The 23322-nt window shown below is 49.2% G+C and overlaps 1 protein-coding gene across 1 annotated transcript in view; it reads left to right on the top strand.

The window, feature by feature from the left end:
- Positions 1–23322, top strand: part of SLC41A1 (solute carrier family 41 member 1) — a 74086-nt gene that overhangs the window by 21802 nt on the left and 28962 nt on the right. The window contains exon 3 of the mRNA XM_069633168.1: positions 16036–16143. Coding sequence (XP_069489269.1) covers positions 16036–16143 — 108 coding nt within the window. The remainder of the gene's footprint in view (positions 1–16035; positions 16144–23322) is intronic.

Below are 23322 nucleotides of genomic sequence, written 5' to 3'. Positions count from 1 at the left end.
TGAGAAGGGGGAGGGGGGGGGGGCACTGCAGGCAGTGTCCACCCAGAGTACACTGGTCTGTCATGCGGTGAGCATAGGAAAATGTGTGCGGATTAGCCCCACACGTTTTGCAGAGGTTGATTTACCATCATTCCATTTAATTTCACATTTTCAAAAAAGCCCAGGTGAGCACACACCCACTGCGGACGGCCGGATTCCTCACAGGTGTGAGATGCAGTTTCGCTGTGGTCCTTCTCAACATGCTGTCCTAGAGTCTTGACACTGTCTTGAGGACAAGGTCCTCTTTGTTGTCGGCTGAATATCTGTAAGGCCGTGTTGTGATTGGTCGTGAAACGTCCCTAATTCGCCTTTTATGAAGTGGTAGTTGTGAATATTTAAGTCTAACGCTTAATATTTGGACTGAGGTTTTATGTCTAGTCGAGTTTTCCAGTATTTTAAAAATGAAGGGTACATGGTAGGCCTTGGTCTTCCAGGCTATTAACAATCAATTCAAAACAAATGTGAATAAGGCCTTTATTTCAAACCCCCCCCCCCCCACCCCCCATTCATCCTCCAGTATTTCTAATCGATGACTTTTTTTTTTTTCTTTTCTTACACAAAATATATATTCATGAACATTTAAACGACAAATCTTTTATATACACACTTTCCAGCCAACATTTTTGGACATTCAAACATATTAGAATGACAAACGTTGCTTTCTTGTTTTACAAACACAAAACTCCAATTGTTCTCCTTGGGGTTCTGTATCTCTCATAGATCCAAACTCTAATGAACCAGAAACCCAGTTATTTGTACTCCTTATTTTTGCTAGACGGCCCTTTATTTGCTGTGTCATTGGTGTTTCCAAGAGCAAAGTCGACACAGTATGTTTCGGCCATCTTGTAAACCATAGGTGTGGTTCTAAACTTTTGCAGCCTTCGTCAGGATGTGACACATTTCTTATAATTCCAGCAATGTGTGTTCTGTGTCTGAAGTAGTAGCCAGACCAATGAAGCAGGAGTCCAATTGGTTCACTCAGAATAATGTGGATACGGTCGTCAAGTCTGCGGGTGCAGACCAGTCCCTTAAATGGCTATCCTTTATAAGTCTGGGTGTTGCTGTTTTACCACCATGGGCTTCCCATTAGGTGAGACCTGAATGTCCAAAACTGTTTGTTGGAAATTGGGTACATAAGATTTAATGTACATGAATAAATATATATTTTGTGTAAGAAAAAGCAGGCATTGATTAGAAATACTGGAGGATGAATGTGGGTTGACATAAAGGCCTTATTCACGTGTGTTTTGAATTAGTCGAGTTTTCCAGCATCCGTGGTGTGGTGTTGAGGACTCGGGCTCATGGGATGTGCACTGGTTTACTGCACCACTGATTTGTCTGGTATTTGAGACCCCCTGATGACCGCAAGCGTAATGGTAGAACCCGTGGCACTTGTTAGTAGGTATTGGCCTGGACTTCTAACTAGCTCTGTTGGAAATGGCAGTGAAAACTTTTACTCAAAACACTGTGGATTAAAGTATGTGAGGTTCTCCATTTCTGTACAGCTCCTGCAGCTGTGCCTGGGCTGGTGATCAGCCACAAAGTGCTTAAATGGGAGATTTATTTTGAAGCCTGCATTGGTGCCCCCTGTTCGTCCACTACACCCAGTCTGTCGCCCTATTGCTTTGGACCCCCCCCCCCTCCTCCTTTGGTTTTTGCTCCCGCCATTTCTTGGTACTACCTTGTTTTGAAGCTTGGTATGGGCTTTGCCCCACCCCCCTCCCCTTGAGCTGGAGGAGGCACAGGGTGTTCAAGAGCAGTTTGTTCAGGCCCCCTCTGCCTGAAACGAGGTCCTGGCTCATGTGGGATTACATGAGCATGTGACAAGTTTCATGTTGGTCTTGGGATATCCCAGCCACACTCCATGCCGTGCCGCAGCGCCCGGTCAGTTTCCATGTCGTTTCTGTGCTCCCCTTGTGAATTGACTTGCCCTTTACCAAGACGGGTATTTGGGTGAGGGGGCGCGTTGAAGTGACGGAGTATAAAGGGGTGCTTGCGCATTGGCACGGTGTTGGATCTGGCTTCAGGGTCCAGCACAGAGGCGGCTTCCGGTAACCAGGTGCCATGCCTTTATTCGTATGCTTGCTATCAAGACTCTACTTAAGCTGCAAGTTAAACCCACACGCATACCAGCCCACCTCTCAACCCAGCTCGGCCCACAACTGGCGGATGGTTAAATTCATTCAAACTCGCTCAATTCCGAGTCGGCCTCACGTTCAATGTGGCAGGCAGGACAGGAACCTAGACCAAAGCTTGTCCCTTTCTAGCAAACCAAGCCCACGTCCATCCTCGCAATCAAACTAGGGAATCTCCCAAGGGTGGCATAACTGCATCGCAGGAGTGCAGCTTAAAGACTAAAGGCGCGGCACGCCATTTACCACGAGCTGAGCAAGCCCGTGTGGTGCATGCACATACTTCATATATGTCTCCGTGCTAATTGGCTACCTTTTATACGACCTCGAGGAGAGGCCCTATGTAGAGCTTTACTGTCACACAGCATATGAGAACACTAAGAACTGAGGGGGCCAGCGCTTGCCTAGACACCTGGTTCCTTCAGATAACCCCAAGGTGCAGTTACATTCCCTGGTTAGTCTAGGCTCGCCTCTTCAAGACGGAGAGCACGAAACCGGAGACTCCTGCCTCGCATCCGAATTCCACCCAACACTGCCCGAATCTGCAATTCACCCTATTAAAAAAACACTATCCAAGGCAAGTGAGTCACTGGAGATCCGAAAAGCCTGCGTGAGGACTTGGACCGGGATCCCTGTTGGATGCAGTGATGTGGGTGCACCCTGTTACGCGGCCCGGCTTTAAGACCTGTAGACTTGGAACACAGCCAATAAGTTGGTGAGAACATCAACCACAGGAATTCCAGTCTGACAACCCAGAACGATGAACGTAACTAGCAGCAGCAAAGCCAAAATCCAACCGGCTTTCCACCATGGCTAAGCCCAATCTTCCCATGGCCGAGCGCTTGCTCCCTTTCGGTGGGACCCAGCGACCTGCCCGCGTTCCCACCAACTCTGGCAGAGTTTAAACTGTAGCACTGCTTCCCCCCCCCCCCTCCCTACCCCCCCTGTTCCTCGGTCTGTAGCAATGCCTCTAGTTGGGTCCTTTGCAGTCAGTAACTAGCAACTGGCCACGTCGGGAGTGCTACAGCACCCCAGCTCCTCCGGGTTGCTCTTTATCCTGGCAAGATGCCTCCTGACATCGGTTATCTTTCACACCGCTCCACTTGCCTAGGTGGCCACTGGATGCCTCCCCTAAAGATCACAGCAGTCCTCTTTCTACTCCTTCCAGTTCCTTTATGAGCAACGAGTCACCAAAATGTTGTCTGGTTTCATGATTGAAGCACAGATGAGGAAGCAGACTTCTGGTAATGGGAGACTTGGGTTTTGACCGGGTATTTCAGATTCTTGATGGGTAACTTCTGACGCCAATGGCATATTTGGAGATGGCCACACACCATGCACCTCACAGCCTAAGTCCTTTCCACAGCTGCCACAGTGCATGGGTGTACTGCTTAATTTGTGGGCGGGGTGCTGGCCGGGGTCTCTGCACCCTGGGCGCTGGCAGATGTCTCTGCATCTTGGCCGGCTCATTGTTCTTCACAAACCTGATGACCAAGGTTGGCCTGGCAGGACCTGACCACTTATCCATTTTCATGGAATGCACAGTGACCATCCTGGGCACTGATGCTGCCCGTGTCCACACACTGCTCCACTCGGCGGTCATGTCATGGCTGCAAATTCTCTGGTGTAATAGCCAGTGGGGTGGGCTAATGGGACATTCACCAGCCAACAACCCCAACACGGGCAAAGTCGGTGAAAAGACCCATATCGAGCCGAGCCAGTCATGAGCGCCAGCCTATGCCAGGCGATATTGCTGCAGGTTACCATAGGACGGGAAGCTGGTTAGATGGTTAACCTGCTCCACTTGACACCGATGGGACTAAGCCAAATGTGGCCTATGATGTGTTTTACATGTATGTCAAGATCAAACTGATGTGATTTACTCAATGGACCAGTGGGAGTTGGAGCTTTAACCCCAAATATATTGATGCCATGTGGAGCAACAGTGTGCGGTGTCAATAGATGGGGGGGGGGGGTGTGGGGGGGAGGGGAGGACTGCCCCCCCCCCCACCCCAATGCATGGACATATTTGGGGCCCTGGCAGTTATTTTCTTACATGGATGTCGACATCTATAGCAGGAGGTGCTATATACCTGCAGGATGAGATGCCCTAACCCAGCACCCTCAGTGAAACCCTCAGTCCACACTCTGAGCGACCCTCATTCGGCACGCCACTTTCTTCTTTCTCATTCATAGTGACCAGCTGGACACGGGAGTAGGGGTGTACTGTACTACCAGAAGAGATTGTGGTACTGTACCCTACTGTATCGGAAACCTGTGGACGCTAGGAAACTCACATTGAATAAAGTACAATAGGACTAGGCTGTTGGTGAACATGGAAGGGTGGGGTCGTGGGCAAACGTCTTAGTTGCAAGCTACTAGCCAGAGTGCAATCACTCTACACCCCCTCCCGCCTTCACCCCCAATGCCCTCTATTCTTCTCATGGACTCTGCACACCATTTCTTACCCCCCCAATTACTCGCCAGTGGCTAGTACACATTTTGAGGTCTGGATATGTGGTTGGGGGTGAGGGGGTGTGGAGGGTGTGCCTATGGGAGTAATTTTAGGGGGGGCAGGGGTGTTTGTGCCCCCCCCTACTTTCATGGTACACGGCTGTTTCGACATTCACATTTCTAATGACAAAAGTTCCTCAACAAGTGTGTGTGGGGATGGGGGGGGGGGGATTTTTTTATATTAATTTTTTTAATGGGGGTTCCCCCTCCAAACCCCCGTTTCTTTTTTAAAACTTATTTTACTATAAAAACTTAATATAGACCCTTTATTATAAAAAAATAAATAAATAAATAAAAACTCGGAACTTTGACTGGACACCATGGCACACCGTGTTGTCCCCATTCATTTGGCTGGGGGCACCTTTTCTTCAGATGTCATGTCCCTCTCCCGCCCATTTTCAGCAAGGCTACTCCACTGGGTGTGCCCAGATGATTGCCACTACATGGGGGTGCGGAGGGTGGGGGGCAGAGGAGCAAGAGCAGGGGGCGCTCTACTTACGCATGTAGATGCGACCTCCATTTGCTGCACGTGTGTGTGTGCGCGGTTCTGCTGCCCCTTGGCATCCTCTAGCAGACCATGTTATTTTTCTTCTTTGCCATATAGTCGGGGTGGCAGAGACCAACCACCCACTCTCGCTCCAAACCTGTGTGGGGCATCCCTTTAAAAATAGATTTCTGGGAACCGGATCCCGTGTCTCGATGACCTTTCCCCCGCTTCAGGATGGGCCCGGCTCGTGCTCCGACCGATACTGGTCACGTGATGGGTGGACCAGCCAAACTGATCGGGGGCAGGCTGCTGACACAACTGGAGGGATTGGTTGTGTATCTTTGTATAGGGTTGTCTAGCTGCAATGCTCACACAGCCTGTACAGAGCCTTGCATTAGTCAAAACTGGGTAGTTCTGCCCTACCTGACGCAACGTGCCCATGCGAAATACTGTTGGGTGCAAGCGATGGTTAAAATGGATATGGTTTGCCATAAAGTGATCTGCTCTTATCCCGGCTTCTCTAACTGGCCCAGTTAGAAGGTAATTGGGGCATTTCCCCCCCCCCCCACCCCCTTCCCGTGCTGTGTTGCGGCTCCTATTGCTTTTGGCAAGGGTGGGACGAGCAGTGATGGACAGCTGCGCAGAAGGCACTCAAGGTTCAAGCCTGCAAACAATCAGGCCTGGATGGGTTGGCACACAGGAGGTGATGTTGGAGCCACCTTTCGGTCTTAGTTTGATTTGTGGGGTTGGGGGCGAGGCTCGGAATACCCCTCTGATGGAAGGGTTTGTCGGTTGTGCGTATTGGGTGACTTGCAGATGGCTATGCTTGAGCTGAAGTTAGGCGAGGGTTCTTAATGGAATTCTACTTAATGACCCGATTGTAATCCCTCCTTGGATTGGCTAAACCAGGTCTCTCTCTTTAAGGCAGCGCTTTCTGGCTTGTGCACAGTTTCTATACTTTTACCAGCGGGTTTCCTGACTATGTTGGAGAAGCATCATTTGGTATGACTGGTGGCGGTGTTCCAGGTGGCACTTGGCTGCATGTTGTTGAAGGCTGTGTGGACTTGTCGTGCGTTTCTATGCTAGTCGAGTCTGTTGACATCGGTGCTAGCTGGTCATCCTCTTTTTAGGTGCGGGGATCCTTAGTTGTTGTTGTAAAGTTCATATTCTATTGAGGATGTGCGATGCATGGCGTCTAGACTGTGCAGTTGGAATTCTGCGTAGTCTTGGTTGGATGCAGTTTTTTTGCCCGGTGTTCAGGGCCAGTAGCGTACGGTTGTTTGTAGGTCCATGTGAATGTTGGTGCTGGAAGTTTTAAGCTTTGTGGGAGTATTTTCTGTGTAGTTGGGAGCCCATGGTTTTGCCATACAGTGCTTGAGTCACAAATTGTAGGGGGTGATAGTTTTAATGTACACTCCAACCTTTCAAACCGTGCGACGTCCAGTATTTGGGTGGTGTGAAGGGGCTTTGTAGCCACATTTGGCAGCGTCTTTGCGCGTTCTTCTGGAATAAAGTGCAATGGGTTGGGCAGTCTAGGCGGTAGAACCGTTCAGGGATTGCTGCCGATGGGTGCAGGCTGGAAGTCCCCAGGTCCTGTGTCAGTATTTCCTGGCGAGGTGAAGGGTGTGGGTGGGGGTGATATTTTACCTGGTTAGAGACCAAGATTTCGAAGCTGCCACCCTGCTGGGTGACCTGCAGACGGGTGATGCTGGACACCTGATTCAATCATCTGGCATGCGAGTTAAAGTTTCATGCACTAGTCTGCGTGAGACCATATTCGAGTCCGACTCCAGTGTGCTCTGTGAGGGTAGTTTGAATGCGTCCTAGCTGTCATAGTCTGGCCATCTAGTACATCAACAGGTTGGAGTGGTCTGTGCCCATGCTAATTTGCCATGGCGGTCCCCTGAATCGTCCTAGTTTCAGGAGATTTTATGAGGTGGGCCTGGTGGTCTTCCTTTGTGGCTTCGGCTGTGCCTGGATGTCCCATAGTTTGACTGGCAGGAATGGCAGAAGGATCCTTCTTGACGTTTCAGTCTGAAGCATGGAACGGCGACTTGGGCCATGTCGCTGGAGCCGAGTATTTGGTCTTGGCTGATTCTGGGTCCTTGCCGCAGGGCATGATGGAGGGTTTTCTGTTGGATGCTGTACTTGACGGGAAGTGATGCGTACCATCTCCAGCCCTACAGTACAAGAGTTTACTGGTCTTCTGAGCTCTTTGGATTGCTCCCAGATCAAGTAGTCCAACATGTTGAGGATCCGAGTGATGCCTGCTAGCTTGTTTTGGGTTGTCCAGTATGGCATGATGGATCTAGTTGCAAGATGCCGCTTATTCCTTAAGTTGGGTTTCGCGTATCGGGATCTGAGGTTTCTTCAGGCCAAGGAGTTGTTGGATGGTTTTGGCATTTTCATGGCAAGGGCTGCTTCGTTTTGATCCCCGTTACTGAGAGTTGGTAGTCGGGGTGTTGTGTGCGTGCCGCCATCCCCACCCCCAGACGGATTTGTAGAATATCCCATTTTATAAAGGGCTGAAGGGTTGAAGTGGCAAGCTACTAGCCAGGCAACGAGTCCCTTGCCTCTCAATTCTCCGCATGCGCGCAGCACACCGTGTCTTGCTCGCAAATGGAGAGCGCGAACATTCAGGCCTCTTGAGGTCTCTGCAGCTGCAGCAAATGTTGTCTGGTGAATGCAAGGGGGTGGGGGCATGGGAATGTTAATGAGTGCTATGGTGTACCAGAATGATACCTCCCACTGGGGGAGGGGCTTGAAGGGGGGGGGTGTTGATGGGGGACAGTGCGGCTCTCTGCGGAAGGATGTTCTCCAGTATATGGCAGTTTATTCTGGTCCGATGGCCATCCTCCTTTTTAGGAGGCTGTTCGAGGGCTGCCAAGTTGTGCAGGAAGGTTGTGTGTACTTGGTGTGTTTATCTGGCTCTCCCCGACCTCCTCCCCCCCCCCCCCCGCCCCCCTCTAACCACTGCTATGAGCTTCAGCTTCCCCTTCATATCTGAAGAACCCTGTGGTATCCACCTGTGGAAGGGACGAAGGGGGGGGGGCGCTGTAGGGGGGATAAAGAACGAGAGTTCCTGACACACATGGCCGTCCAGGGAGCTGGGAGCTTGCTGCTTGCCTCATATTTACCCAAGCTTCCCACAGACTGAGAAATGTCCCGCCTGCCAAGTTCCCCGAAGCCAATCCAACAGACTTATTTAGACCTTGGAAAAATGAGCAATCGCTCTTATTTCAAATTGTTATCCTGCTCTGCATACACCTCAATATTCCCTAAATAGTCCAGCGTGAATAAACAAAATCCTGGATCTGAACATCAAATATGTCTAAACCAGTCGGGCTAGTTGAGTTGCTGGCGTCTTCTCCAACAGCTTATCCTCGCCGGGGCACCAAGGAAACCTGCGGGGGGGAGAAGGGGAGGGTTCACTTTGAGAAACACTCCCTTCAAATCATTTTTTATTTGTTATGTAGCGCTTTAATCTAAAGCGCTTTACATTGGCCATATTTACATACATTACTATTTTTACCCTATCCAAATTCGTACGCACATCCTCCAAAGGACGAAAGGCTGAGTTGGCCTTGACGGGATTCGAACCTGCAGATCACAGCAACGGTTTAAACCGCTGAGCCATCTTACCGGCTATGGACCAGCAGTACCCTGCTAGGAAAGATCCTATATCAAGCTGTGCTATTTTCCCAATTCTTTCGTTGACTCGAGCGCTCCCTACATCTTTTGTACCCCAGCGTCCATTGCCATGATGTGAGCTAAACACCTGTAGGACCTTGTAGACACACCAGTCCTGCTTCTAAATCTTTGAGCACTGATGCGAGGATGTCTTGTCCACAGACTACAATATGGACCCTTATTTCCGCACTGATGACGAGTGTGAATAGCCAGCTTCTTGGAATGTTCACAAGTTCTGTTGATCAGCGCTAGGAGTGTTGCTGTGGTGTTCCTCCACAGCAGTTAACCCGCCCCCTTTAAACCAGCAGATTTGCTGGTGGTGTGATTGCTTTTACCATTCCTTGTCAACCTATGTGTTCTGTGATTGGGATAGCCAGCTGACTATGTGGCATGGAGCTTGCCAGGGGCCATTATCTGTCTACTACAGAAACAATCCACCTCCTTGAAGGACCAGCCCGTTTGGTGAGCCTGGCAAAAGTGGAGCATATGAGACCTGTATGTATGTGGGGGGAGCAGTGAGCGGTGGGTGGAAGCTTGCTCAAAGAAGGGGGGGAGGGAGGGCATTTCAGTTCAGCATGCACGTTTCTAACAGAGGGATGCTGGGAGATGGATCTTCTCGGAGCATCTGCCCCAAAAGCTGCATTGCAATAGGTCACTTAACCCGTCTGTCAGCCCACACCCTTCCAATGTTGACGGAGCCTGACTGCAGCTCGGCCCTACACCAGCAAGTGTGCAGCGCCAGGTAGGATCTGTCCTAAAGCAGAACGAAAAGCTGAACCCAAGGATGCTGTGAGGCTGTCACAGGGGAAAGGGCACAGGGAGGGAAAGGCTACCAGGCCTAATGTTTCTGGTTTCATTTCTTGATTGTGTGGTTTGGGTTTTTGGGTTTTTTTTATGTGTTTTTTTTGGGGGGGGGCATATGTTTTTGTCTGTAGGCTTTTTGTTGAATAGTGTGGTGGTGGTGGTACAGGCCGAAGGGTTAGAAACTTTTCCATTTAGCCGTTGTGCAGAGTTGCCTGACCCCCACATACTGTTGCGGGGGGGGGGGGGGGTAGCAGGCGGGACTCTAGGGATGGGGTTGGTAACTTTGGAGTGGCTGAGGCAGGTTCCAGTGGCTGGCTACCCTTCCCCAGGACCTGGTATTACCTCCTTTGGAGGGGGGGGGAACTATGAGACCCCAAGTGGACTATCGAGACTACAGGGAACACCCGCAAGGTGGGGGCTCGATTCTGGACAAGGGGTTCTCGAGTTCCCTGGGTTGTGAATTCACGCTGACCATGTAGTTCAGTAAATTAAGACACACTACCTCGAATAACGCAGCCAGGAGACACCCGGGGTGGCTCGTGACTGCTGAGCGCAGAGCCAGCTGTGGGCAAAGAAGTGTTTACAAATTTGATTTCCAAGAAATGCCACTTGGACCCTTCATCACGCGCCCACCCTGCAAGGAAGCAATTGGATACATCGAGGGCCAATTGCCTAAAAGAGCACTTCCCTAATGGGGATCATTGGACAACTGTTGGGGATTAACAATCCGAAAAGAGAATTCAATTTAAGTGGAGGCCAGGCCCCTCGATAAAAGGAGGCGGGTGGCATCAGACGAATGGAGAACCTGCTCACACCTCCCGAATTTCCGGGGGGGTCGTGGCGGTGGAGAGCTCCTTGAACAATTACTGTTAGAAGCCGGGAGTAAAGTTCTTTTTGGTTGATGGGTGATCGCTTGAGTTTCTCTGTATAGGCGTTCCTAAGATTGGCCGAGTAGAGCTCCTTTGTGGGGCTTGTGCTACAGATGTCTCTTTCTGAGAGATTTAGGCCACAACCAGGGGCAGGCGCATGCACACATGTTAATCCTCTTTGCCTCTGCATAGCTACCTCCTAAGCCCCTCCCCACACACATTCAGTACTGGCCCCCAAACCCCGACAAGACTTCCCACAAACGCCTACCTGCCACCATCACTCCTCAGGATCTCGCCTTCAAGCTATTAGACTTCCCAACCCATGCAGGACAGGATCATCGTGCCTTGAGGACCCCATCGCCAAGGACTCGCAGCGCTGTGTAGTGGATGCAGCGCTGGGGTTGGATCCTCCACTGTTTTCGGGGGTCCCTTTCAGCGTCTGATGGTCTTGTTTGCCTTGTGATAAATTTGTGGGGGTCGGGGGGTGTCTGGTAGCATGCGTTCAGTTGGGCCTGTAGTTTGGTGGGGGTTGTCTTTGCTGGGAGTCTTGGTTTAGCTGCTGGCTTTGTGAATACCGGTTGGGCAGATGGCAGGGGGGCCTAACCAGAGTTTAAGTGGGTTGCCTGTTTAGTGTGGGTGGGCCTCGGTTGGGCTCCTGGCTGTGGGGACCTGGAAAGCTTACAGCTAGCTGGTTTGTGGGTGTACTCGGATGTGTGTGTGTGTGGGGAAGGGGGGTGCTAGGCGGATTTTATGAATCCTGTACTAAAACTGAGCATTGTCAGGTTTTGAAGCTAAGTGCTGGAGCTTGTTCTGTGACCTGCTCAATGTATTTGTCAAAATTCTGGCTCTAAATCTATAGCTCTGCTTGGTAAGCCCTCCTCTAAGGAGTAAACAAACGCCCAAAACTCTGTAATTACAGAGCAACGTCCAGACTGCCAGTGCTGAGCCGTTTCCTGGAACATTCACTTGAGTGGAAAGCCATGAACTCCTCCATGGAAAAAACATTTCTGCCATAGACCTGGGCACCCCCAGCAGAACACGTGTTTTTGCCCCAGCCTATGACTTGGTAGACCACATTATTTTTCCATTGGTTTATTGGGTCCCCATGTGGTGCCAATACAGAAACCACCCCCAGCCACGTCAGATCGTCCATATTAATGCAGCCTCTAAACCAGTGGTCTGCAATCTGTGGCTCTCCAGGTGTTTCACACTACAACTCCCATGATGCCTGACCATTGACTATGCTGGCTGGAGCTGATCGATTTGTAGTCCAAGACCTCCAGAAAGCCAAAGTCTGCACACTTGCATGCCAGCATCCACATGATACCTCCCTGATAGATTCCAGACCTTGGGCAAACCCTGTTCCAAATGTGTGTAGTAAGTTCAGGAATGCTTGACTGATCCTGGCGGTGGTCCGTCTTTACAGGATGGTGGAATGATGTGTCCACCTGGATGGAGGACTGCTTCCAGTGCCTTAACAGTGGTAGAATGCCCCCTTGGAGCGGTGTACCTAATCCTGGATGAAAGACATCCTTGATGGTACATTTCACCTTGTGGATTCTGGCCTCCTGAGGTTTTTACGCTCACTATCTGAAAACATATTCTCACTATCTATGGGTGGGGGGTGGGGGTCCGTGCAGTAAGAGGTTCTCATATCCAGCTTGGGTGGCTAGGTTATCCAGTTGCCTTGTCCAGTTGATGGAGGGGAGTGTGTGGGGATTATATCTTCCTGTGTACAGATCGTCCAGGGCTAGACTAAGACTTGTTTCACAACTGCTTCCAGTGAACCATTTGGGGTGAAGACCCTAGTGCTCGATGGTTAACCGTGAGATCCACCCCCCCACGCAATGCAGATTCTGCGTCCATAATGTCAGATTGGGCTTTCGATATTAGGTTGCGCTTCTCCTCTGGGCTGTGTTAACCACGTCTTCGGGGAAATTGTCCGCTCTCATCCTCCCTCAGTTGGACCTGCGTTTTTGTTGGAATTTTAAGGTGATGGAAAATAGACCACATCCTTGCGAGAACCGGACGATCTTACAGAAGTGGGGTGTTTTTTCCTTTTTTGTTGGTCTTTTGCACCACCTTGGTTCTCTTCTACGTTGTAAACCCAAGGTCCAGCAGGTGTGGGTTGTGCTGGGTGATTTGCTCTTGTTCAGCAACCATGCTCATTAACTGCTGAAGAGTAGGGGGTGTTGCACTGTAATGGTTGAATTGGTTCTAGTTCTAGATTACCTAGACTGAAGGCTTCATCGCTTCTAACTGGGTGGGGTGGGGGTGTGTGGTTCTGATCCCCATTTCTTACACTAAGAATTTGGGGGTCTTTGATGTTCTGCAGTTGGCCTGGGAAGCTTTCTCTCCAACGTATACGATTTAAGATGTTCCCTGAGCTCTTAAGAGGGTTAGGCCTCTGCTGTGCATTACACTTTATTTTTTTTATTTAATATTTTTTTAGGGTTTTTTTTGGTGTGGTTTTTTTTTTTTTTGTTTTTTTTTCTTCAGTCTGGCATCATATTAGTTACTTTGATGTCTTATTTAGCAGTGATTGATAATCGGCCAACAGAAGGCACTTTTCTAAGGAATCGATAGTTTAAAATAAAAAAAAATGCTTTTTCAACCCAACCAACCCCCTTCCCCAGAAGGGTCTGACTTTCACATGAAACTGGTGATTTGTCACTCCTCATACTATTTAAAGGGACCTTTAATATCCTGAAGCTGCAAAGGGGTCATACCGTTCTTGATTCAACAATGCCTGGTCTTTGGGTGGGCGTCCATGTAGTGGCCCTTCTGTCAAACTGGCTCGGGCTTTGGTGCTATACTGGCATTCTGGAACGATCCACCTCCATCCATGCATTGAAAGCTTGGGTGGCATTGGCGATGCTCCCTCGGGGGGGGGGGGGGAGGCACAGTCTGCTTGCTGCGACTTGCAGTACAGCTCCTTGGTCTAATCCACTCGCATCGAACCATGTTCAATGTTAGCGGGAGTGTAACCTGTGGTGACTAACCCATTCCATGCCCCTTCCTTCCTCTTACGCACAACCAGTCTTTGCCGCTGCTCTCGGTGTAAGCCTGTGTGCTGACCCAGAAAGGAAGCTGCCACACATGGCCCTTCTGTGGTTGCTCGTTCGCATGGATGTCACAAACTAGAACATGTGAAACTCTGCTCTCGTTTCCTGGATACGGCCTTGGTAAACAAGATATACCTCCTCATTCAGGCATGGATGGCTACCCATGGCCTCTGCCTGAACGACGATAAAACTGAGCTACTGATCCTGGGTGCTGAGGGGAACCAAAAAAAAACATAGCCCCAGTTACGCCGCTTTCAACATTGACGGTAACACAATCAAGGTGATGCCCGTAGTAAAAATGTTAGGTTTCTACCTTGACTCCACCTTGACACTCGAGAAACAAGTCCACTCCCTAGCCTTCTCGTCTGCCTATACCTGCAAACTCATCAGAGCCTGTGGACCATTTCTTTCTGAAACCAGTTGCATCACTCACTCTCGCTAATGCACTAATAATGTCCAAATTGGACTATTGCAATGCCCTGTACTTGGGTGCCAATAAATGCACCAGAGACAAAATTCAAAGGCTACAAAATAACGCCCTAAGGACAGCCCTGAATAACCCCAATAGAGAGCACATCTCCAAATTCAGAAGAGACTTCCACTGGCTAAAAATAAATGACAGGATTCTTCTCAAACAGTATCACTCACCTCCAAGTGTCTGAGTAACATAGCACCCCCATATTTTATAGAAAGAATAAACAGGATAACCTCAACACGTCCAATTGGATCAACCAATGCCCACCTTCTAGAGATTCCTAGATTCAAACGAACCAAAGCAGGTGGCGCCAGCTTCCCGGTCAAAGCGGCCCTATCGTGGAATGCACACCCCTCCCCCCCCACCCCCCAGCCTTGAACTGAACAACCCTACCCAAAATTCAGACGCAATATTCTAAACTGGCTACGACTAAATGACCACTAACTCTGGACCCTAATCCGGCCCTGACCGCTTCCCGGACCTGGATACCCTATCCCTGCTTCATTGCAAATCTGTTATACGGTAACGCTAGCCTATGGCTCTACTGTAATTACTGTATCTAATGTAACTGAATTATCAAGCCCCACTGCAAAATGTGACCGCAATATGTAACCCATAGCACCACTGCATCAATGTAACCTGCAAGTGGTAACTATGGCTGTCTTTCCATATAATGTACTCAGTGTATTTATTGTAACTAAGCCTTAAATATACATGTATTTGCTGCGCTCAGTTACCTAAGGGTTCGGTGCGCATTACCAAATAAACATAACAGCATTACTATGCTAACTGGTGCAAGTAAGGGGCCGTATTCTAAAGTCTGCTGATTTGAGGGACCATTCAGCAATGTTACAGATGATCTCTGTCTAATGAGGAGAAGGCATGGTCTAATGCAGAATAGTAACATGTGGCAACCAGGCTCTACCCGCCTACAGAAGCCTGCATTCAATTCTTCTCCGGTTAGGCGGCTGAATGTGAGAAGGTAAACACAGCCAGCTTTAATGGCGTTTCAAGTGGCTTGTCAAGGCTGCGTTCTAAGCTTCCTTTGGTGGCTGCACTGGTCAAGGAGAGTTGGGCAAAATGTGACTGAGGCACCCCACGGATGCCCTCCCACCCACAACCGGCTTTAATAGTGTCGAGAGACCGGACTATGGGGCTCTTTCCTGGTTTCCGGAGTCAGAATATTCTATTCAATCCATTAAAGCCCACACAAGAGGGCTCTGTTGCATGCTAAATGACCGTCATCCTGAATGGGTGGCCTCCCTTTGGCTCTGTCCCACTAAGTGGGCGGTGAACACTTACCACACGCATCCTCTTGTGTGGATGCTGATTTAATTGATTTAAATGTATTATGCAAAAACTAACCATGGTACCCAGGAAGGGGGTGGGGGAGGACCAGCGATTGTTTTGTGCAAGCTGACATACCAACTTTCTTGAAGCCCTCGGGCTGTATAGGGGCGGGGGGTTGGAGGGGCGGGGTAGAAGAGCGCTCTACAAATGGGGCTTCCTGCTTCACTTGATCTGAAATGCACCTGTGACTAGTAGAGTCAACAGTCCACGTGCATGGGACACACTGTTGGGGTTTATTAATGGCCTTGATGCAGCAGTTGGAGGCATATATAGTATATTCCGTTTAAGCCAAGTCGCACATTCCACAACGCCTCCTAGTGGCCATCACTGGAAGTTCACCTCCAGTTCTGAGCCACCATATCAAGGCATTGTAGGTATGCAAATCAGCCCAAGTGGCAGCCTTTTCTCCAGGAAATTCATTGTCTTCGAGGGCAGTGCTACTTTATACATGGCTTAATCGACCCAAACTAACATTTAGCAAGGCTGTCGGGACTGTACTGCAGGGCTAGACTGCGCTGAAACCAGGTATGTAGTTGTCCTGACAGCCTTGCAAACTCCCCATTCCTCCTCATCTTACATGCACAAACTCCTATTTTCTCCTCTCTTCCAGCACTGGGACGTCTTTCGGGAAGTAAGTGAAGTCTACATCCTGGTGCCGGCCTTGCTGGGGCTGAAGGGCAATTTGGAAATGACGCTGGCGTCTCGGCTCTCCACTGCTGTGAGTATATTTTCTGCGGGGGGATGAGGAGCAGGGATGTGTGGTCCTGGCAAACTGAGGGAAGTGGCTGGGAGCAGGTGTTTGGCTCCTTCCCAGTGAGCATCCTTGGAGAAGGGGTGGCGATGCTGTGGGTGGCTGGTGTGTACACTTGCTCATCCCTTAAAGGAGCCTTGGAGAGATTCACAGGCATCTGTGTTCCTCCCAACCGAATGGAGGAGGACGAGGAACACTCCTAGTAAAAAGCCCTCCACAGCCCTTGACCTCTTCCCATTTCCCCCAACAACCCACCTTGTTGCTCCGCTGACTCTTGGCAACCGGGTGGAAATGGGATGCCTGTGGCAATATTTGAGAGAAATGGTGATATTTTATTGGGGTTCGCTGCCATGTTTACACTCTCTTGGCACTTTGGGATTTGCAGGGAAATGGGTGGGTTAGCGCTGGAGCGGTGCAAGATTGATTTACTGTTCAGGTATTGCTTGCGATCAGAACAAACCTGGATCTTTGTGCGGTAATAACATAAACATAATGTTTGTAAGTGTACCTCCACTTTGGGTTAAGGGGCATTGTAAATAGAAGGGATTAGAAATACAAGTGGGGGGCATGGCCGGTCCTTAATGCGCACAAATAGCTTTACAGTGTGGAGATGTTGTAAAGTATGAGTTGCAGAACAGCTTGCCACAAAGCCACACGGTCTCGGTGAGCTAGTGACCTGTTGCCATTCTGCACAAAGCCAAGAAGGGGTATCCTTGCTTGAAAGATTTGCACCCAAACCATGATTCCCTAACTATAGTAATATAATGGGTTCTCTTGGCTGAGGCTTATTGGTGAAGCAAGGCAGTAGACCCTTGAGAATGTTGAATGCAAAGATCTTGGCATCCTGTCCTACAAGAGATTATCCCAACAACATTTTTTTAACCGGCTTCTAATCTCTTTAATGTTGTCTTGGATGTCTCCTGGTGGTTGTGCAATTGCTTATTTGGGTTCTAGTTCTGTTTTGAAACTGTAACGTTTTAGGCTTGATTATAAGAAGTTCACCACTGATGTTGCTGTCTGCTAGAGGAAGCCCCATCTGGGTCCCGCTGTTGATTAGTTTGCCTGCCGTTGGCTATAGCAGAATAGTAACAAGGACTAAGAAAGCCCTTACTTTTATCCCGCTAGCTTTATCCCCCACCCTTGCTATCGCCCCTCTCATTCTCAAGGCTATGAGATCAAATTTGATTGATAATGAGAGGCGGAAGCTAAGCACATAAATGGGATACTATATGGAGCAAATAATTGAAGGGCACAAGCTAGAACATGGACACAAAGATGATTATAACCAGAGAATAAATTATACAAAGATATATAAAAAACATACACGCTGGAACAAAAACATCAATTTGAAAAGGAGTTGCTAAAATAAGACTTAGACCTTCTCTATATAGTTGTGTTAATTCAGTTTTCCCACTGTTTTTTTTCAATGTAACTTTTAACTAAATGGTATCGAAAATATAGTTTCTATTTGGGGGTGGTATCCCCCTATATTTTAAACCCTACCTCAACTCCCTTTTATCCCTTCACCCCCCCCCCCTGTGTACGTTTTTTCGATGGTGTCCTTCGTGTAATTGGTACAGATCCCATTGCAAAAACTCCTGTCGGCCAAGATATAGACTTGAAGTCGTATAGTTTTGACCTGCTGTGTCAAACATGTAACTAAATCGGATTTTTTTCAGTTTTCTTTGTTTTCTTTTTGTAGTTTATTTTTATACCGTTTTCACAAATAAAATCTGAATACAATTGTTGCTCTTTGATCTTGTTAGCACACTAGTATTTCCATGATTGGAAACTTGTCAGATATAGGCCCCCAAAAAATCCATGTATCAATTAATATTTGTAAATATACTCTAATTCTAAGCAGAGCTTTCATGGACTAATTACACATTTAGCTGAGATCTCACCCTGTTAAATTTTATTTTGGACCTACCTGGCTAAAGTGGGCTCTGTTGCCTTCTCTGGCTAGGGTGAATAGGCAGTGGGGCGCCAGTATTGTGAGTCCTACAAAATGAAATCTGCGAGAGCAAATGGGGGGGGGGGGGATTTATTGAATGTATCCCCAATCGAAGGAACTTGGCTTGTAGTATTTAGATGACTCTGAGTCTACGATATGTGGAGGTCCTTTTTAAGGTCTAGGGGAATCCTGAAGCTGTTTAAACTCCTGGTACAAAAGAGAATTTGACAAATTGACTAGCCATGTCTGTTCAGTGATGATAACCCGAGCTTATTTAGGGCCATGCTCTTGATCTTTGAAGTTTGGGACAGTGGTTATCCAAGAAAGCTAAGCTTGACCAATTACACGAAGGAAACCAACCAACAATCTAACCTATCCCCTTGCTTCTTCATTGTCTACGTGGCTCCTCTGGCCACACACTTCACTTGTGTACAAGCGCTTTGCAAATGTACAATGACCTTCCTCTAACTTTCAATGGTATGCGGACGACGCGCAGCTCTTTCAGGCTAGCCACGGCCTCTTCTTCCTCCTCGCTCATTCCTGACTGTCCGCATCAGTCTTGGTGTGCTGCTAACTATCTCTACCTCAATGCCCATCAGACGGAGATCGTCCTCATTGGGACCCCTGCTTACGCTTTCCCAATTTTTCACTAGCTGGCCTCCCTTGGCCCTGTGCCCCCCCCAGCCCCCTCCCCTGCTAGTAAGGCAAAAATCCTGGGATCATTTTCGACTCCACTCTCGCCTTCTCTCGTCACATCTCCAAAAAGTTTGACTACCAGCTGCACGTCCTCGACCTTTTCTCACTTCTCCCAAAGGCTCACCGTCTCCAGAGCCCTGGTTCTTTCTAGACCTGATTACTGCAACAGCCTCTTTCTCAGTCTTCCTACTTCTACTCAGTCTGCTACTACTCATCCAGACCAGAACCGCAAGACTTATCCTTGGCTTCAAGCCCAGAGACCGGATCTCTCCGGCACTGAAATCCCTCCACTGGCTCCCCGTGGCTGCTAGGATCAAGTTCAAGACCCTCTGCATCATCCACAAGGCTTTCTGGGGCAGGACCGGGGCAGGCCTGCACTATCTACAACGCCCGCTTCCTAAATCCGTTCCTTCTAGAGCCCTCCGCTCGTTGTCTTCCAACTCTTTGTGGGTGAGCAGTTTTTCCAAGCAGAGATTTGGGGGGGGGGTAGATCTTTATCCTCTGCAGGTGCCTCCCTCTGGAACAGCCTCCCTGCCTCTCTACGCCATGAGCCAGAGCTCCTTTAGTTCCTGAAACTCCTTAACACCTTCCTATTCTCCCTCTTCTCCTCTCCCCTGCTAACCTCCTTTCTCTCCTGCCTCCTCATTCCTCCATCTCTTCCCTAACTCCGTTCAGCCTTTGCTGACTGGTCGCCTGGCTCACCTCCAGAGCCTCACAGGTCCCAGGCTCCCCCGCCAGTCTTTGCACTTGCCTCCGGGTCTCTGCACTACTGCACTTTCAGCATACTTTCCATGAGCGGGATAACCTCTCTGCACTTAGGGCCCTGCTGGACTGGGCACACTTCACCCCTCCCCTCGGCCGCCCCCTTGTACTTGCCTGTTCACTTGCATGACCGGAATTTACTAGGCCTTGTAAGTTCTGTCCTGTCGCCCCTCCCTAGTTGGTTGCGCCTGAAACACTTCATGCCCTTGCACTAGGAGAAATGCCCTCCGGCCTAGGAGGCTAGTTACTTTTATGTTAGATCATTTGGAAACCTCCAGGTGTAAGAATGACTACTGTATTCCCTTACTCCCTTCCTACCATAAAGCGCTTGGAAGCACTTCACTCGTGTATAAGCGCTGTACAAATGTACAATTACAGTAACATGTAGGGGAATATTCGCGATACGGTTGCAGGGCATGAGCCATAGTATTAGTCTCATGTCCACCCCACAACCCCCCCCCCCCCCCCACCCCCTCCGGCCAAAAATGAGGTCTCACTAGATTGGTTCTAATTGCTTAGGCAGGCGGCATTAACATTGTATTTCCCTGTTGAGAAGAAAGGGGTCCTGCTCAGTCTTCCTTTCTGTATACCAAAGCATTTTGTTCTGGTGTGTCCCAAATATGGACCCACCCGGAAAGATACCCCTTTCCAATATTGCAGGGCCATACTTGGGCACTCTTGCACTTTTTTGCGAAACTCGCTGGTCCGGTTAAAGGTTCATTTTGGGGTGTGGAGAGTGTCCAAATGATAGCTCTTTGTAATGTATTAGACGCTATCTAGTCAATTCATCTAAACCCATTCCATCGAAATTTTTCCATTTAATGCATGTTTTTGGTGGGGGTTAAGGATTAATTTTTGTTCAGGTGCATTTTAAAGGTTTAAAACGGGGGTTTGGGAGGGGGATCCCCAGCCGCCCAAAAAAAATTCATTAGATGGAAACATTTTAGATGGAAAAATGTCGCTGGAATGGCATTCGATGCAATGGTTTTAGATGAAATGGCCATATACCGATTTAGCCTATTCATGGGAGCATTGCGTATTCGGGATGACCTTGGCAAGCGTATTGGGATTTCATTCTGTAGGGACGCACTCCTACTTGAATGCACGGGTCACGAGATGACTCTGCTGTGCCCTGCTCTGAGAGGTTCGGCACGCCGTGCAGTGGGCTGTCTGGTGCTTCCTGCATTGCACAGGAAGCCGGTCAGTTGTCCAGTTTTCCGATTGGGTGCATTCCCGTCTTGTCCAACCCAGCGGGAGTGTTTGGCTGCATCACTTGGCGCCAGATTGAGTCAGGTCATAGGGTAGTCTGGGTGACCTGTGCAGGGGCCATTTGTCCAAGATGGTTGCCAGGGGTCTGGGCAGTGTGGCATGTGGCCGTTTGCCCTTGCCTGGAAGAAGCCATGTCTGGCGCACATTTTATTTCTATATAGTTTTTTATTTTATTTTTGGATTTCTTTTTTTTTTTAGCTTGGCTTGAGAGGAAGGGAGTTAATAGAGATTGCAAGGATTTCTGGCTGTCTTGTTTGGGTGGGGGCTGTCTCCCATCTTTCTGGTGACGGGGCTAGTAGGGTCCCTCATCAGTCCATGCACGTGTCAACTAGTGCAGATTGTATCTCCGGGCTGCCTTCAAGAAACCAAACAGTACAGCTCATGCAGAGTTGTTAATAGTCTTGGTAAACGGAGCCCCTCAAAAGTGGCATTCTGGCAATCCCCCATACCCACTTTGCTTATATAGTCTGTGCTTAAGAACCAATTGCGTCACGGGCTTCTGGCTGGGACCACCGAACAGTAACTCTACCCTGCATTGCTGGCTTGCTAAGGGCTCTGAAAGATGCACGATGGGATTTGTAGTACTGTTCATGAAGTCTGGGCTACCATTCCCAGAATGCTTTGTGAGGTTGGCACTCACCTGAGTGGAGACAGTTGGGTGGCTCTGCACATTATTGGCTGGGCGTGGCACGGGCTGAATGTTCTCCTCTGGGAGTGGCACAGTCGGCAGCTGTAGCCTAGGGGGCAGCTTGGCAACCATGGCCACTTGTTTTTTTAGCAGCACAGATATTTGTTACTGTTTCTTTTAAATAAAGATTGCCCTGTCCCTCTGTTGGCCCTGCCTTTGCGCGTGTTCATGGCATGCTCCCCCTGGCATGATTTCACAATGTCCATTCCGACTTGCCAAGTAAGTCCCTTTTTCTTAGTGTGTGGCACAAGCGATAATTGGGCAGTCCTTCACTGCTGGCATAGCCGAGACTGCGTCCCAGTCTTTAAACGTGTCGCTAGGCAGACTAAATGCCAGGCTGCCGTGTGTGCCCTCCTGTAGTCGCCACGTTAATGCATGCAGTGGGTGTGGATCGCCGATGCCATGCTGTGACGTGGGCCCCAGTTTCGTTGCTGCATGGTGTGGGGCGGGCGGGTGGATGGGCTACCCTGTCCTTCATGTGTATCCCAACACTTTGGGCCGGCACAGTCTTATCGAGTTACTGATTGAAAGGCCTGGGTTGGAATGTGCAGATGGCAGCTGTTACTGCCCAGGTCAGAGCACAACCTGCACAGGGGCACCCCTCCCCCTACCCCCCTCCTCTACAGAAGGGAGGAGGCGGTGGAGGGCACTACCAATCCCCTGTGTAGGACCGACCAGGGGCGTTATGATGCGGTCTATTGTGACCGATACCCTGGTGTGGTAAGATGGGAGTTCTGATGGGCAAAAACCTTTGATGGCGGCGGTCCTTGGCCCTTTTGTTCCTTATGAACTGCCCAATCCCAGCAGTAGAGGCTTTTGCCCCTTATCTTTGCCACTGCTTTTAAGCACCCACTCTTCACCCACCATGTCAAGTGCCCTTTCCAGGTTTCCTTGACTCCGTCTGCAGGTCTTGTGCGATTTAGAACCTCCTGGCCATCTTAGTCTGGCTTCAGGCCCTGTCCCATCACTGTTCAGGTTGCACACCCTGGGTGGGCACATCATAGCTCACCTCACTCCACCACTCGCTGTGGCGCAGCATTGAAAAACACGCAAAGTGGGAAAAGCGAGCATGCGCAGAAGAGGCGTTTGCGCAGTCTCCCAGCTCTACAGCAGCAGGTTGCCCCTAAAGATCTAACAGGGGTGCTGGGTTACTTGGGTTCCTCTGAGGGACTCCAGTCCCTTCTGTTACATCTCTACAGAGAAGGCAGTTCCACGGTTCAACTGGTTACGGGCCACGTGCCCTTTGGGAGGTTTCTGTTCACAGCTTGTGCTCTGCGCGCTGTCTCCTTGCGGGCTCCCTTTACAGTTTCTATTTCTACCTCATTACTTCCTTTTTCAATACTTGCCTTTCGACTTGTTTTTCCCCTCTTCTTTTAAACACGCCTCTATACTTCCTTTTCTTAAAAAAAAAAAAAAAAAAAATCCTTCTGAATCTTCTCTAATTTTCGTCTTATTTTTCTTCTGCCTTCTCTTTCTAAAATACTTGAACGTCTTGTTTATTTTCAAGTCTCTAATTTTGTCTTGGATAATTCTATTCTCCCTCGTTTTCAGTCTGGATTTCGTCCTTTTCATTCCACTGAACCAGAGGCGTTGCTAGGGGGTGGCTAAGGGGCTTATAGCCCCAGGTCTTTTGGTTGTAGCCCCGGATAGAAGCTCAAGGGATACAATCAAAAGACTAGCTAGCCCCGAGTCCCGACATAACCCAATCCTTTCCAGAGCTAGCAACACCCCTGCACTGAACGGCTCTGCTTTCTTTTTCTAAGTCTCGACTCTCTGC

This window comes from Ambystoma mexicanum, chromosome 13, assembly GCF_040938575.1.
Source record: "Ambystoma mexicanum isolate Mex_15411 chromosome 13, UKY_AmexF1_1, whole genome shotgun sequence".
Taxonomy (NCBI): domain Eukaryota; kingdom Metazoa; phylum Chordata; class Amphibia; order Caudata; family Ambystomatidae; genus Ambystoma; species Ambystoma mexicanum.
The sequence above is the reverse complement of the archived record's forward strand: the minus strand, read 5'-3'. Positions and strand labels throughout refer to the sequence as shown.